This window comes from Amyelois transitella, chromosome 2, assembly GCF_032362555.1.
Source record: "Amyelois transitella isolate CPQ chromosome 2, ilAmyTran1.1, whole genome shotgun sequence".
Classification (NCBI taxonomy): domain Eukaryota; kingdom Metazoa; phylum Arthropoda; class Insecta; order Lepidoptera; family Pyralidae; genus Amyelois; species Amyelois transitella.
Genome location: NC_083505.1, coordinates 9,787,225 through 9,801,078, shown reverse-complemented (window position 1 = coordinate 9,801,078; position 13,854 = coordinate 9,787,225). Strand labels below are relative to the sequence as shown.

Below are 13,854 nucleotides of genomic sequence, written 5' to 3'. Positions count from 1 at the left end.
TCTATATTTATAAAATAATATCACATAACATAGATATTCAATGTTATTCACGTCTATGGAAAAAACTCACTGTTTTCCATAGCTTTTTGGAAATTTCTTGTGAAAAGGTACAACAATGTATTGGTAAATAAATTATGTCCATCATACATATATATATAATCACGTTCATCCCTTATGGGGTAGACAGTGCCAACATTCTCAAAAAAGACTGAAACGCCACGTTCAGCTGTATGTTAGCTGCTAGCTGTTCGGCTAAGTGATAAAATTTAGATTCAAATAGTGACATGTTTAATAGCCTTAATGTTTTTTTTGTGTTATATTATAGCGGATCTATGACTGCAACATATTATTCCAATGACTGCAAGGATTCACTGGGCCGCCAATCCATGCTCTGTGTAAGAGGTCGTGAATATTTCGTTTAGCTAGGTGTAATAGTGAGTGCATAAGATACGGGACTTGACCCCGGAACATTGCTCTGGGGCATGGGAAAGCCAGACTGTTTGGGGCCTGGGAACGATATGCCAGACACAATCGTGACGTCCACTGAGCCACTTCTATTGCACGTTATTCATTTGGTGTACCGACAGGTTACATATTAACGGAGAAATGTACCGTTGGAATATTAGTACCATTTAAATTCTTGATTCGACTTTTATGTATACTTCGTTAGTAAAGTGAAATTAATTTTTCAATTGAATGTCATATATTTTCTAACTTTACTAGAAGGTTACTAAGTATTTAAATATTTACTAATAAATTAAATATTTGTTCAGTAAAGGCTTCGCATCATCGAGATCATGATACATAAAGTGAACGCGACTCTCGTAAACGTAATTAATACTTTCAATGTAATCGCGTTGCCGATTCGTATCACGTCTCATTGTTACAAGGCTCAATATCCTAAGGCAGAGTTTCTCAAAGTGGGGTGTGCGTATCACCAACGGTACGGTACAGTACGGTACGGTGTCAGTAATGGCAACGAGAAATATAAGCAATTGTATTTTTACACTTTTTATTATAAGCCCGTATGTCCAATAAGTATTTTATGTTCTCGATAGTCTGCTGTACGTGGAAAATAAGTTGAGAAACCCTGTCCTAAGGAGGATAATGCATGGTTCGTGAGAGAAGTGCGCCGACTTGCGTAGGCGAAGTGAAAGTATTATGGTGTAAAGAGTAACCGCCAATTGAGAACTATTTACGGTGTCACGTACAAAAGCAATTTGGTCCGAGCCCGTAATGTCGGCCTATCTAACCATAACATTAGTGTGTGCGCCCCTCGGAAGCATTATCTTGCACTTTGCTACTTTATTAGCTCATTCGGCGGCGTTAGGGTTGTGATATATAAGTAGATGTATAACATACTTGATCTAGAGAATTGGAACTTTAACATCTTTGCTATGAATGTGAATGCAGCGAAATAAGTATGCAGTGATTGTGGCAAGTGGAATGAAGGAGTGTCCGCTTACCCTCTGGAAAAGAGACGTTATTTTATTGTTTACATCTTTTAAGTATTTATATGTACCCAAATAGATCTTTTTAACTTTATAATTATTGATTTGTTTATTCACCAATTTGCAGTCCAATGTAAATTTATGGCACGCAATAATACTACCTACTGACATAATTACAAAAATTGCAAATAACTTTGGATTGTATCAAATACTTACCTATCCAATACTTAATTCATATTATCCATTCGCTTATACACAGCCACTCCAAAGTTGATTCTTTGTGGCACGCAATTTGAAAAGAAAAAGTTAATGGTTCTCATTTTGTAACCAATATCGTTTAAAACAAAATAAACGTTTTAATTTTTATGTGTACCGTAGAGAAGTGTTTGCATAATGCAATAATAATTTTATGAAACGGTCATGTTTTTATTCTACTACCCGGATATCACCGGTAAAATATATGTACATACAGTGCTATTTCCAATCGTCAACAATCCTGTGTCGTGGCAACTATGTACTAAGATTGAAAAGTATAGTTATTCAGTTTCGATTATTACCATATCGTGTAAATTACATTACATTCCATCTAAGCAGCAAACGCATTAATTATTAAACATCACATAATTATTAATAGCACTGCGCATTTATCATTCCGCGCAGTTTAGCGAGCCTGGGGTTTGTCTATGATCTGACATGAATCCCATCTGAATTCCGGGACCACAATAACAGGCATCTTATCTCACTTGAATCAAGATCGTCCTATACGTGGTACTGCTATATACCTAAATGGAATATTACATTATCCCCGGTATAGAAGATTTTTTATGCAAAAGTGACTGTCTGTTTCTTCTTGAACCTTAAACAACTGAAGCCCACTACACCACAGATGCTCATTTTCTTTTATTTTAAGTTTAAATAAAAACACTGGTAAATTTTGCTCAATAACTTATCAATAAAGTGTTTAATGTATGATCGCGCAAATGTGCGAACATGCACGCAATGAGATGATTCCGATCGCTTCCGGCAAGCCTGGGGTCCTCTCAAGCGAAACAGGAATGGTTACTATGAATATAATTATGTGTATAGAGAAAGTGATACTATAATAAACTTACATCTATAACTTTTGATTTACTTAAGCATACTTCAAATTAAAGTTAGTAAAATACAACTTATCCGGTTGTTTCTATGTCGTAGGTATTAAAATACTCAGTAAGTAAATAAGTAAGTAAGTAATTAGTATTATAAACCTTTTTCGTGCTATTATTAAACAAATCCCTTATTGCGTATTATAAAATAGCATCTCTGAATAATATTATTTTTTTATACTGTGTATACAAACCTACTACATCTTTATGTCTTACGAGGCTTTATACTCACATTAATATTGTATCCAGCGTAAAAATTAAATCATTATATTTAAGGTTATTCCATTTACTGACTACACAAAGATAAGACCCGTATTAGGTAGGTTCTAACTCGTGTTGAGTGGACAACGGCCCCGGGCGCTGAGTCAATATTTGTCTCAAAAAGTTCAGCGCTTCGTAGACACCCACGTTCATGACTCATAATAACGACGATGTCTTGTATCAGTATAGCCGCATGAACTACGATTTTTTTTCTCTCGATATAAGTTTTAAAAAGGTTTTACGAAATTATCTCTAGGACGCACATACATACATAAAATCACACGTATTTTCGCGTGGGGACAGACTTCATCTCATCTAAAATCCATAATCATTCTCTCCATGCAATGTCGACGGTTAAGAGTTTTTTTAATGACCTTTCCTTGGATATCCCCGATTGAACAAGGTACTTACATTTATTTAGGCCTTCCCCTGGGACTTAGTTTTTTGTAAAGAAAATAAAACATTGCAAGGCTGAATAAATTTTCCAAGTGCAAATATATATGGAGATAGCATTTCTGTCTATATAAAGACAAGTTTTTAAGAAATTGGTTTGACCTACTAAAGTTTGCAAATTATGTGTAACTTGGCCACAACCCGGAACCTCGTGCATCGTAATCTGACCACCGTGCCGCCGAGGTCATCGGTTGACAAATCATCTAATTATGAAATAAGAAAACGATGGTTGAAAGCGGTACAACAGTTTAATGCCACTGCGTTTAGTCACTTTCACTGGAGAAAGCCATTCGAGCATTAAAAATCTTTGTCTTTAAGTCTATTGATCGTTATGTGACACCATTCGTATTATTTCTTTATTGTGTTATGCTTTCTTTTTTCTGTATTATAATGATTGTCTGTTTATCATAAAACAAACGGAACTATCAGTTTCAACTAACAAAGAGTAAGATAAGGTATTTTGTACCTTCAAAAAAGAATCACAAGTGCTGCATTGCTGTATAACCTTGTAATAGCTGAGCTATTAAAGCTTAATTGAAATTCTCTATGTAACGTGCCTGTTCAAACGCACGTCATAGAATTTTATACTTACTTGGATGTAGGTCTAGATTGTTGAAATTTATGAACTTGTTGTTAATAAACTTATTTGTAATAAATAACAAGAACATAAAATATTTATGTAGTACATATTTCATTTTTATTTAAAGTGAAAAACCTATAAAACGATCGACTCGTGTGTGATGTTGTGGTTACATAAACGATTAGCGATCGAGACATTTGCCTTTAAAAGTACTTCGACAGGCTGACATTGGCGCCCACGAGCTCTCCGGCGCCAAAGAGACAAACCGCATTTACTTACAAAGTTGCATTAACGAGATTTCACCATTCCACTGACCATCGCTATGGTTTGCACAACTATTAGCCAACGCTAAAATAAAGCAGTGCGTGTTGCCACTTTTTCACCTTGTACAATAAGAAACTATCGCTAACTGAGCATCAGCTGCCGACTTCCATTGCAATAGTGACTGCTGTTGCTATTAATACTATGCATTATAAACGAAAGTCGTTATTTTACTTTCAGGTATCCATTGGAGAAACCATCGTTCACCGAAGCTAAACAAGACAAGAAAAATGGAGAGCTGGCTTGGAGATGTCAAACGTGTGAGAATTCCTCGACCGAAATTCGGGGGGAAATATCCAGCAGAACCTCCCAAAGACTACCTGGAAGACTGCGGTACTGACTTGGGGGGCAAGCAACGTCATCTTAATAATAAAGACCTTTCGAAGGCTACAGAAGAACTTCGCAGAACGTTGCAGGAGAAACTATGACGTAACGTGCAGGACTTTAGGATAAATATAGCTTTAACTTTGTCGATAGATTAATGACCCCGGGCCCGCCCGATTAAGCGATTACGTAAGCAATTTGATGCACATTGTCCGAAACAAATGAGCGTGATTTGCCAAATGTGGATGTGATGTGTTGCTATGTGGCAGCAAGTTCAATTCACGGGATTCGCAGTATGTTGGTTTAATTCATAGTAATATTATTAAAAATCAAACAGATCGATTTGCGTGTGGATAAATGACATATACACAATTAAACCAAATTTAATATTCATATCAAATATCTTATAATTTCTGTTTCACATTTACTTCATTGTCTATTTTAATTCATTTGGAAAAATATGTTATCTATCTATCCGTTACCTTTATCTTCTTTACCATTCCCAATTCTTGTAAAAGAGTATTCATTAGTCTCTTACCCATGATTTTTACATTTGTTGCTAACTTAAAAAAAGAAATATCATAAATTTCAAATTACATGCTAATGATGTCTCTAACTTCATCGTAATGCTTCTTATAACTTTTAAACCAGCATATACGTGAGAGTGTAACAATGAATCATTTAATTTAACGAGTTTTCGTGGTTATTATGAATACAGTTTAATATTTAATTACCTGTACCGTTTTATAATAAGTCCAGTATAATAGTTAATAGGTTAGATTAGATTTGTATATTAGACTGATGTATAGATGTAACTTAGTTGGAATCTCGCCCATATAACTTTTTATTATTAAGTATATACTTATTAAATTCTTGTTACAATGTGTTTTATTAAATTTTCATATAATCCTGTCTCGCAGCAGTCTGCCAGCAGTCAGCCTGTGTCATGTTGTAAAAGTCCATCAATAGAAATGGTTATAAACTTAGAGCAAGATTGATATGTCAATCTCACCTTTGATTCTTGTGACTATTGACTCTGTCTACCCCATAAACGTTTTCAACAAAATATAAAAAAACAAAATGACATAAAAAAATGCCCATGTTATGTACTTATTATGCAAAAAATTATGAAATCCATTTTGTAAAAAAGACTTTATATAACGGTACTTTAGGTACCATTTTTATTAATGTAGTAGCAAGTAATCGTATTTTTTTATTGTTTCGTTTGTTTACCGCCCTGTGTCAATTATATATATATATTTTTATAAATAATTGTTATTTTGAAAGTAACTTTCACAATGGCGCAAGTGACATAGTATAAGATACAGTGCTCTGATAGAGCAGTAAGATGAAAATGGATGGCTGTAGGCTGGCAACGCGCCAAAACCTAGAGAAACAAACGAGTTTTGACGGGAAACTACTGCGTACTATAGACGATCTACAAGATCAAGATTGAGGCTTCATAGTCTCAGTAATGTTATAAGTTTTGTATGTTGAACATTTTGTTTATAAATGTATTAACAAGAATGATACCATACTCGTATACAATATTTTTTTAACCAATGTTTCGTTGTATAAGTTGTAGGAAAGTTTAGAAACGTTACACTTGTGATTGAGAGGTACCACTCACTTGCACCTTAAGTGCTGCCAAGTACACAGATGACGACAAGTCGCACCAATTAAACTTTTCTGACTTACCTGCATTCGATTGAATGCTAATCAATGGTCTTTCGGTTAAACAACAAGGAGACCTATTCACCCAGGCAACTATATAATTTTCTTGCTACATAAATGGGCTACGGAGGTAACCATAGACTATTGTGCTCCCGGATCATGGTCATATGTAAACCCTGTGTCTCACATAAACGAAAAATAAACACCAAGAAGGTAAAAATTTTATTTAGTTCTATCCAATATATGTATATAATGAAGCTTTACAGCTGAACATGGCTACTGAGTCTTTTCGAGATTGTTGTTTTTATCTACCCCGCAAGGGATATAGACGTTAATAATCACGTCTATATCCCTGTACATATTATATATACTATACATATGCATATAGCATTTATATGCTATACATATAGTTCTATCCAAAATTGCTTTTTTAGATAGTTCCCGATTTTAAACTAAGCTTGAGCGAAATATTATGATGAAATATTCATATACATATTTGCTCATTTGCTAAAAGCTATCTACATACTTATCTAATGTGGCTTCCATTTATATAAGCGCAACCGCGAGTACTAAAACTAGCTTCTTATTTTTTGACTAAAACCGAGCTAACGCTTATATTTGAACACCCACAAACTGTGGTGAAAGGTAGAAGTTATAATGAGATAGATACAAAATATTGTTACATTTTTATCCCTAATATCATAAAAGTAGTTTCGACATAGCCAAATCCAGCAATTTGAAATGTTAGCTATATCAATATCCCATAAAACTACTTAGAGAGAGAACTCCTAAGCCCTTGATAGAGCTGGCCAGAGCTATGTCACAATAAACATGATAAATAATTAATACGACAGTTGCTACTTACAGCATCGTCGTAGTGCTGAGTGTGAAGTGCGGTGGTGCTGCCTTCTCGGGAGTTGCAGGGCGAGGAGTGTCTCCGGGAACGCCGCCCTTCTTCTTCGTATTCCTGTGTACACACGCTTAGTTTGAAATATATCAAGACATCATACTCGTAGTGTAAGTTATGTTAACACGTTCACTGCGGGGATTCCCGAGATATCAACGTAAAGGCATTTTCAATATAATGATCTTTAATATAACTTTAGTATATCTTTAATATATCTTTAGTATTTTCAACATCAAACTATAAAATTAAACCGAATTGCATCATGTATTAGCTACATCATTACAAGGAGAAAGGAAAAATATCAAGGATAACTGCGAAGGGTGCAACTGGAGAAACAAAGATTTCAGAAAATTATTGACAAACACTGAGAAAACTCCCAAGTTTAAGTTCAGAATTAAAGCAGAAGCGGAGCAAATAAACCAAAATAAATATAAAATACCAGTGAATTAGTAAGTACTTTGCCTAACTTCATTAACACCTTGTGGGGTAAGGATCTATAAAATTGTTGTATACCAAATCACATATTCTTGATAGAAGTCTAAATAATTTTTCGATTTTTTGGATAAATAAAAAAAATATTATTAGATAACAATTACAACACTGCACTACGACTACGGATATATCATCCACACGACATATAATATACACAAACATAGACTGACATACACTAGCTGTGATGAATATTTGCTCTTCAAATTTTAAAGGATTAAAAGTTAAGGCACATGCAAAAAAATAAACAAAAAACATTGTTGATAAATAATTATAATAAACTTGTTTTAACAAAAAAATAAGCACGTTAATTCTTGACATTATTTTTAACAGGGTCTATAAGTTTTAGGTTTAATTTAAAATTTAACGAGTTCACAAGCAAAACAAAAAAAGATTTTCTGTTTTGTTAAAAAAAAATTATACTCTTACTAATCACCTTGGATTAAATAAAGAGATTAGTATGGTGTGAAGAGTTGAAGTCGCGAATTGGAACTGCAGGGCGAAATGACCAGCAGTCGACTAGGCAGTGCAATTGATTTTTCGTGTTATTTTTGCATGTTGGCACAGTTTCCGAGCCGATCCAGACACTACCCTTGAAGACACTAGAACTTATTCAGGCCATTTAAGATAACCTTCCGGAGAAGTACGGACATTGTGAATGGAGATATAGATAGTAGTTAATTTTTCAAAATTTAAGTTCAACTCAATATTTTATATTAGGCACATGTTTGTAAATTTTTGGTCAGGGGCTAAATTTGATTTAGTGCGCACAGCTAATAATTGCTATACTTTTGAAAAATCTTAATTTCTATATTCACAAGGACGAAAACTGCGTAGTAACGCAATGTTTTAGCACAAGCTTTGTTAAAATATTTCACTCGAGCCTTTAGATATACAGAAAAGATGAAAAATAAAAGCAAGAAAGTGCTGGGTCACAGCGAACGTTCAACCAAGCTAAATAAATGATAAAAAGTTAAAAGGGTTCAGGTGGTAAAAGAGAACCACCTGCAGACTCATAGTTGTTGCGTGTTATAAGTAACTTTTTAAGTGGTAAGTACCTACTCGTTGGTTGTACCTAGATTATGATCGTACCAAGTTATTTAAGTTTAGCTTTAATTAATCGACCTTATTTGTTATATGTACCTACTTGTCACGCAATGGGTATTCGTCAAATTGGTTATTCTTTTTTCAAGTCTTTTCTCAAAAACATACAATTAAAGAAAATTACATGAACACATATTAAAATTCTCGTTCACACTAACTATTGCTTGGTCATTTTTAGTTGGCATCTCTCTTTGTCATTTTCGCTATACTTGTTGGTAACTTATTTCTTTCTATTTGGGTCTTGGATATATAAAAAATAACACAAGTAAAAAGAATGAAATTTTACTATTCGCCTACCATATGTCGACTGTCAACGCTGCCAATATAAATCTAGAAATCTTGCGGTAGAAAGATTAGAAAAAGTAGAAATGTATGTCAGAGTCATTCATTTTCACTTAACAGTACTATTTTTCCATATCAATATTTTTTTCGGTGTAAAAAAATTTTCTTCTTTATTAATCAGCGTAGCTTTAAATGTAAATTAAATCGTTAATATAACGTTCACACGTGTGTATGCCTGTACCTATTTTGCATCGTTATTTTATTTTCGCCATTACTCTATATTAAAATAATAATAAACCCCTTTTTAATGAACTTAGAATTAGGTACTTATGTTATTGTAAGTGGAATAAAGAGAGTTTATAAATTAACCTCCGTAAGTAACAACTCCATGAATTAATGTAAGTTTGAAAATAAATACATGTTTAAATAAATTATAATCTTAATTAACCAAATCATTAATAAATAAATAAATAATTACAAACGGGTCAAATTACACAGATTGAGTTCGCCCAAAAGTAAGTTCGAAACTTATGTTACGAGATTCTAACTCAATAATACCATATTTTTCAATAAATACTTAGATAGATAAACATCCAAGACTCAAACCAATCAGAGAAAGCGTTCGTTTCTCATCATGCCCTGACCGGGATTCGATACCGGGACCTCCTGTGTCACAGACAAGCGTAGGTATTATCGTTGTGTCTCAGAGGCCGTTAAATTATTTTCTTTAAATAATGATTTGGTTAATTTTATTTAGTAATCTTCGTTCATTACGCGTTTTTTTTAGTCCTCCGTTTTAGTATAACCTTAGGTAGTATATGACATGACTATATTATATTTATGACAGTATGTAACACAACACGCAAACGCTATGTTTCTGAATTATCATAACAACCTTAGGCTATAAGTACAAATGGGTCGGTAGGAGTCCTCTTATTTTTTATGAATTCCAGCAATTTCCGCTGTTTTCGGCAAAAGAAAATTTTGTGTTATCTTAAGATGGATCTTTAGAATGTTTATTACTTTGCCTCGTTTCACCTTTCTAAGAAATCCTAAAGTAAATTGAATTAAAGAAAATTTAAAATTTCGATATATGTATAAATACTTGTAGTTAATTTGTTCATCAAGTATTAATGAAATATTTAAATACGATACATTCACTAAAGCGAATATAATATTTCGTTTATTTTCTGTTCTGCAAAAAGTCGATTAATTTAAAGCTATGCAGAGAAATCACGTTACTTTTAATGGATTTAAACATTTTACAATGTGGGAATGTTAGAATTATCAAACGAAATTTAATTCAGGTTCCCAGTTTGATAGATTCGCCTCATTAAATACAACCAAATCATTAAGTTCATAAATTATAACAGATCCTTATCATCACTGAACATCTCATTTATGTATCTGAAAGCCTACTTAATTATTTATTTTGATACCTTAGCCATAGCGCGTACGTCCATAGGCACGTAGTCGCGAAAAGCGACGCGACGCCGCCGCCGCGACGTCATCCCGCCCGGACGGCGCGGCGCGCACTGCCGCGACCTCGCGAGCCTTGCCATTCTACCCCATCGTTCCCATGTCACGACTCAAGGCTGAATTTCGCCATGGAGTTTCATTTCACCCTATGGCACACATAGAGCTGCAAGCCCAGCCCTTATGCAAATTATTATCTGAATTAACCGATTCGTTGCGGATGACACGGCAGTCGTGTCATATATTTTTTTAACGTGTGGCGTATGACTCGGTAGACGTGCCATTTTAAAATTGATTGTATCTCTCTCAACTTTCGTTTTAGAAGATTCTACCCTGAACAAATAATCCTAGTTTTTTACGTAAATCAAGCCTGTAGGGTTCGTTTCTGAATATTCTATGAAATAGAATAAATCAGGGATTTTCAACCTTTTTTATATTGTATTAATATTAATAACCAAAACAAAACGGCACTTATTATTATTTTACTAATTTATTATTACGGCAATAACGGCCTAGTGCATTCGTGAGTAGTCTCTTCTTTACTGTAGGTCAAATAATCATCATAAGGCTGAGAGTCGGGGAGTTCTTCTTGCTTTAGTATAGTTTAGGTTTCATAATTTAGTTTTCTTTGGCAAAAGTTCTTTCGTGAACAAAGTCTGAGATTCGAAACTAAAATTTTCAGTTTCGCAGATGAAGGCATTAAGTACCACGTTTTGTAACTTTGTTTTGATCTGAAAAATGAATGAAAAAAAAATGAAACTACAACGAGTGTAAAACATTACTAATATTATGTATTACCTAAAAACATTATTTTGATCTAAAAATTAATGAAAAAAAAAACTGAAACTACAACGAGTGTTTAACATTACTAATATTATGTATTACCTAAAAACATTATTTGAATTTAACATCGAATGTAGTTTACATCGGACACACACATCTATTTAATTAACCTCACTCACTCATTTTTTAACTTCGAAACCTACAAAATGTTTGCTACCTCTGAACAGAAAAGTAACTTGCCAGCCATTTTCAGGAAAACACTTAATAAACTCACTCAAAAAATACTTAAAACGACGTTACCTTCCGCTTACATGCGTGGTTTGCTTTCAATTAAGTGAATCAAGTCATTACACGTGTAAAAACCAAGAAAAAGAATATAACTTTTCAGACATGGCGGGTGACACGGCTACCGTGTCACCAAACGCTATGGCGTTTGACACGGCGGACGTGTCACAAAATATTTGTATGCCGCAACTGCTAAGTGTTTAAAAATGTGCGCCGCAACGAATCGGTTAATAATATGTTCCCATGGTAGCGCGCGTTTTCGTTAGTAATTCGTTAAAAATGAAAATCGAGTCAATATTATTACAGGTTCGTAAACATGTTTTAAATTAAAAAAAAAATTCGCTTCATTAGACAGATTTATTACAAACAGTATTTATTATTTTTACTTTCGTATCTATTCAAAAAAATCTTAAATCCTGTTGTACACATATGAATAGAAAATATTTATGATATTAAATCAAACTAAATTTATTTTGTAAAATACAACCATACCAATCAATATCTTATCATGAAATACAATCCAAAATCCACCGTTTACCGCCGCGCTACGATGGCAGCTACGGCGTAGCCGATTCCACGCTCACATTTTAACTTGAAGAGATTTTATGACGTGTACTTTGTGAACGTGTTGGAAAAGTTTTACTTCATAGGCTTAAAGAACTTCGCACCGGGAAGAGAATACTTAACTTTTACGTTTCCTATTTAAGTTTTAATATGTATAACGAGCAGGCATAATTTAATATTATATCAAAACAAGTATCATCATATAACGAGTTAGACACGTGCCTGATTATTTCAATTTTAGTATTTGACGTTAGATAATAATACAAATTGATACTTAAAAACTTATTTTTCTTAGAAAGATAATATTTTAATAATAATAGGACCTATTTATTGACCCTATTAACGTTATCATTTATAATAAAGTAAAGAAAGGAATTTTCATTTGTCTTAAACCAAAATAAGTTAAAATTAAAAAAGTATTCAAAAGTAGTAGTATATAGGCTATGGATTTTAGAAAAATATATTCAACTATACAAAATACCCAACCTTAGGTTACTAAGATGAAGAAAAACGATAAACAAAATGCTAAACAGCGGTTAAAATAAAAGCGCCGACGAACGCTAGTTTGGTCTGTAAACACCAAGCCTTTTTCAGCATTTCTGTGCATTTGGGAGTACAGGACTATCCCTACCCATCAGAACCGCGCCCAGTGCCGTGCTCTTGACGGACCTTCTATGTCAATCTATACTAAATACACCTTCTTTCTGGCTTCTGGCGTTTATCCCGGTTATGTGCTCACCCCTGAAGAGAAGCCCGGGATGCGTTTTTTGGTCATGATCCCGATTTGAGTCAAGTCTTTACCCGAAGCGGCTCCCTATTGACCTCCACAATCTTTGCAGGGAAATCTAAACTAAATTGTATCGCATTCTATATATGCATTCTAAGTCGCGTTTTAATACATCCATGGGAAGAGTACTAAAGTCGTGGGACCTCACGGCAGTAAGAACCTACAGGAATTGTACATGTGACAACACACGTACCTATTACATCCCAGACAGGTCCTGATGTGTATGGACAGGCTTTTTATCTTGCTTTTATCATAATAAATTGTAATAAATGAGATAACACCGCCTCAGAATAAATTTGAGATGCGACCGCTGAAAGTTTGTTAACCCCAATAAGCCTATAAGATTCTAAACGAAGCGTCGTTTGCTCCTCTCGTAGGGTTATTGTTACAATTTTGTTTTAAATAAATTTCCGTCTTTGATCCCATTTTTGTTGCATTAGGTTAAAAATAATTTAGAAATTATCAAAACACTTCTTATATGGCTGAAAATCTTCGTAATAAGATTGTAATAAATATTTTCTTTTACATTGCCTTACTTGAATAAATACGAGTAAATGAAATCATTGAGAGAGATAAGCATATCGTGTAAAGATTTCTACTTAACATTCTGCAAGTTAAATTAAGTAAAAGCTTTTAAAAAACAGATTGACAAAAATAAAAAAAATCAATTTACAAAAGGGATACCAAAGGGCTCGTCCGGGATTTGAACCCGGGACCTCTCGCACCCGAAGCGAGAATCATACCCCTAGACCAACGAGCCGACGCAAAGGGTAGCTAAATTTACATTTACAATACCTAAGAAAGCGCGTTATCTATGATGTCAATAAAGTGCCTTTGTTTTTATTCACGTCATTTTTAACGACCCGCCCCGCCTTCGCACGGGTAGCATTTATAGATATAAGCCTTCCTCAGAAAACCCTTTTTCCAAAATTTCAAACAGGACCATCATCATCATTTCGAGATTAGCA

General features: G+C 33.9%; 1 protein-coding gene and 1 non-coding gene across 2 annotated transcripts in view; both read right to left on the bottom strand.

The window, feature by feature from the left end:
* The window catches only part of LOC106143585 (whirlin), a 75,837-nt gene that overhangs the window by 18,680 nt on the left and 43,303 nt on the right, over positions 1-13,854 (bottom strand). The window contains exon 15 of the mRNA XM_060945787.1: positions 7,075-7,176. Within this exon, the coding sequence (XP_060801770.1) occupies positions 7,075-7,176 (102 nt within the window). The remainder of the gene's footprint in view (positions 1-7,074; positions 7,177-13,854) is intronic.
* Trnap-cgg (transfer RNA proline (anticodon CGG)) lies at positions 13,575-13,646 on the bottom strand. Its single transcript has one exon. It is a non-coding gene; the product is annotated as a tRNA-Pro (tRNA).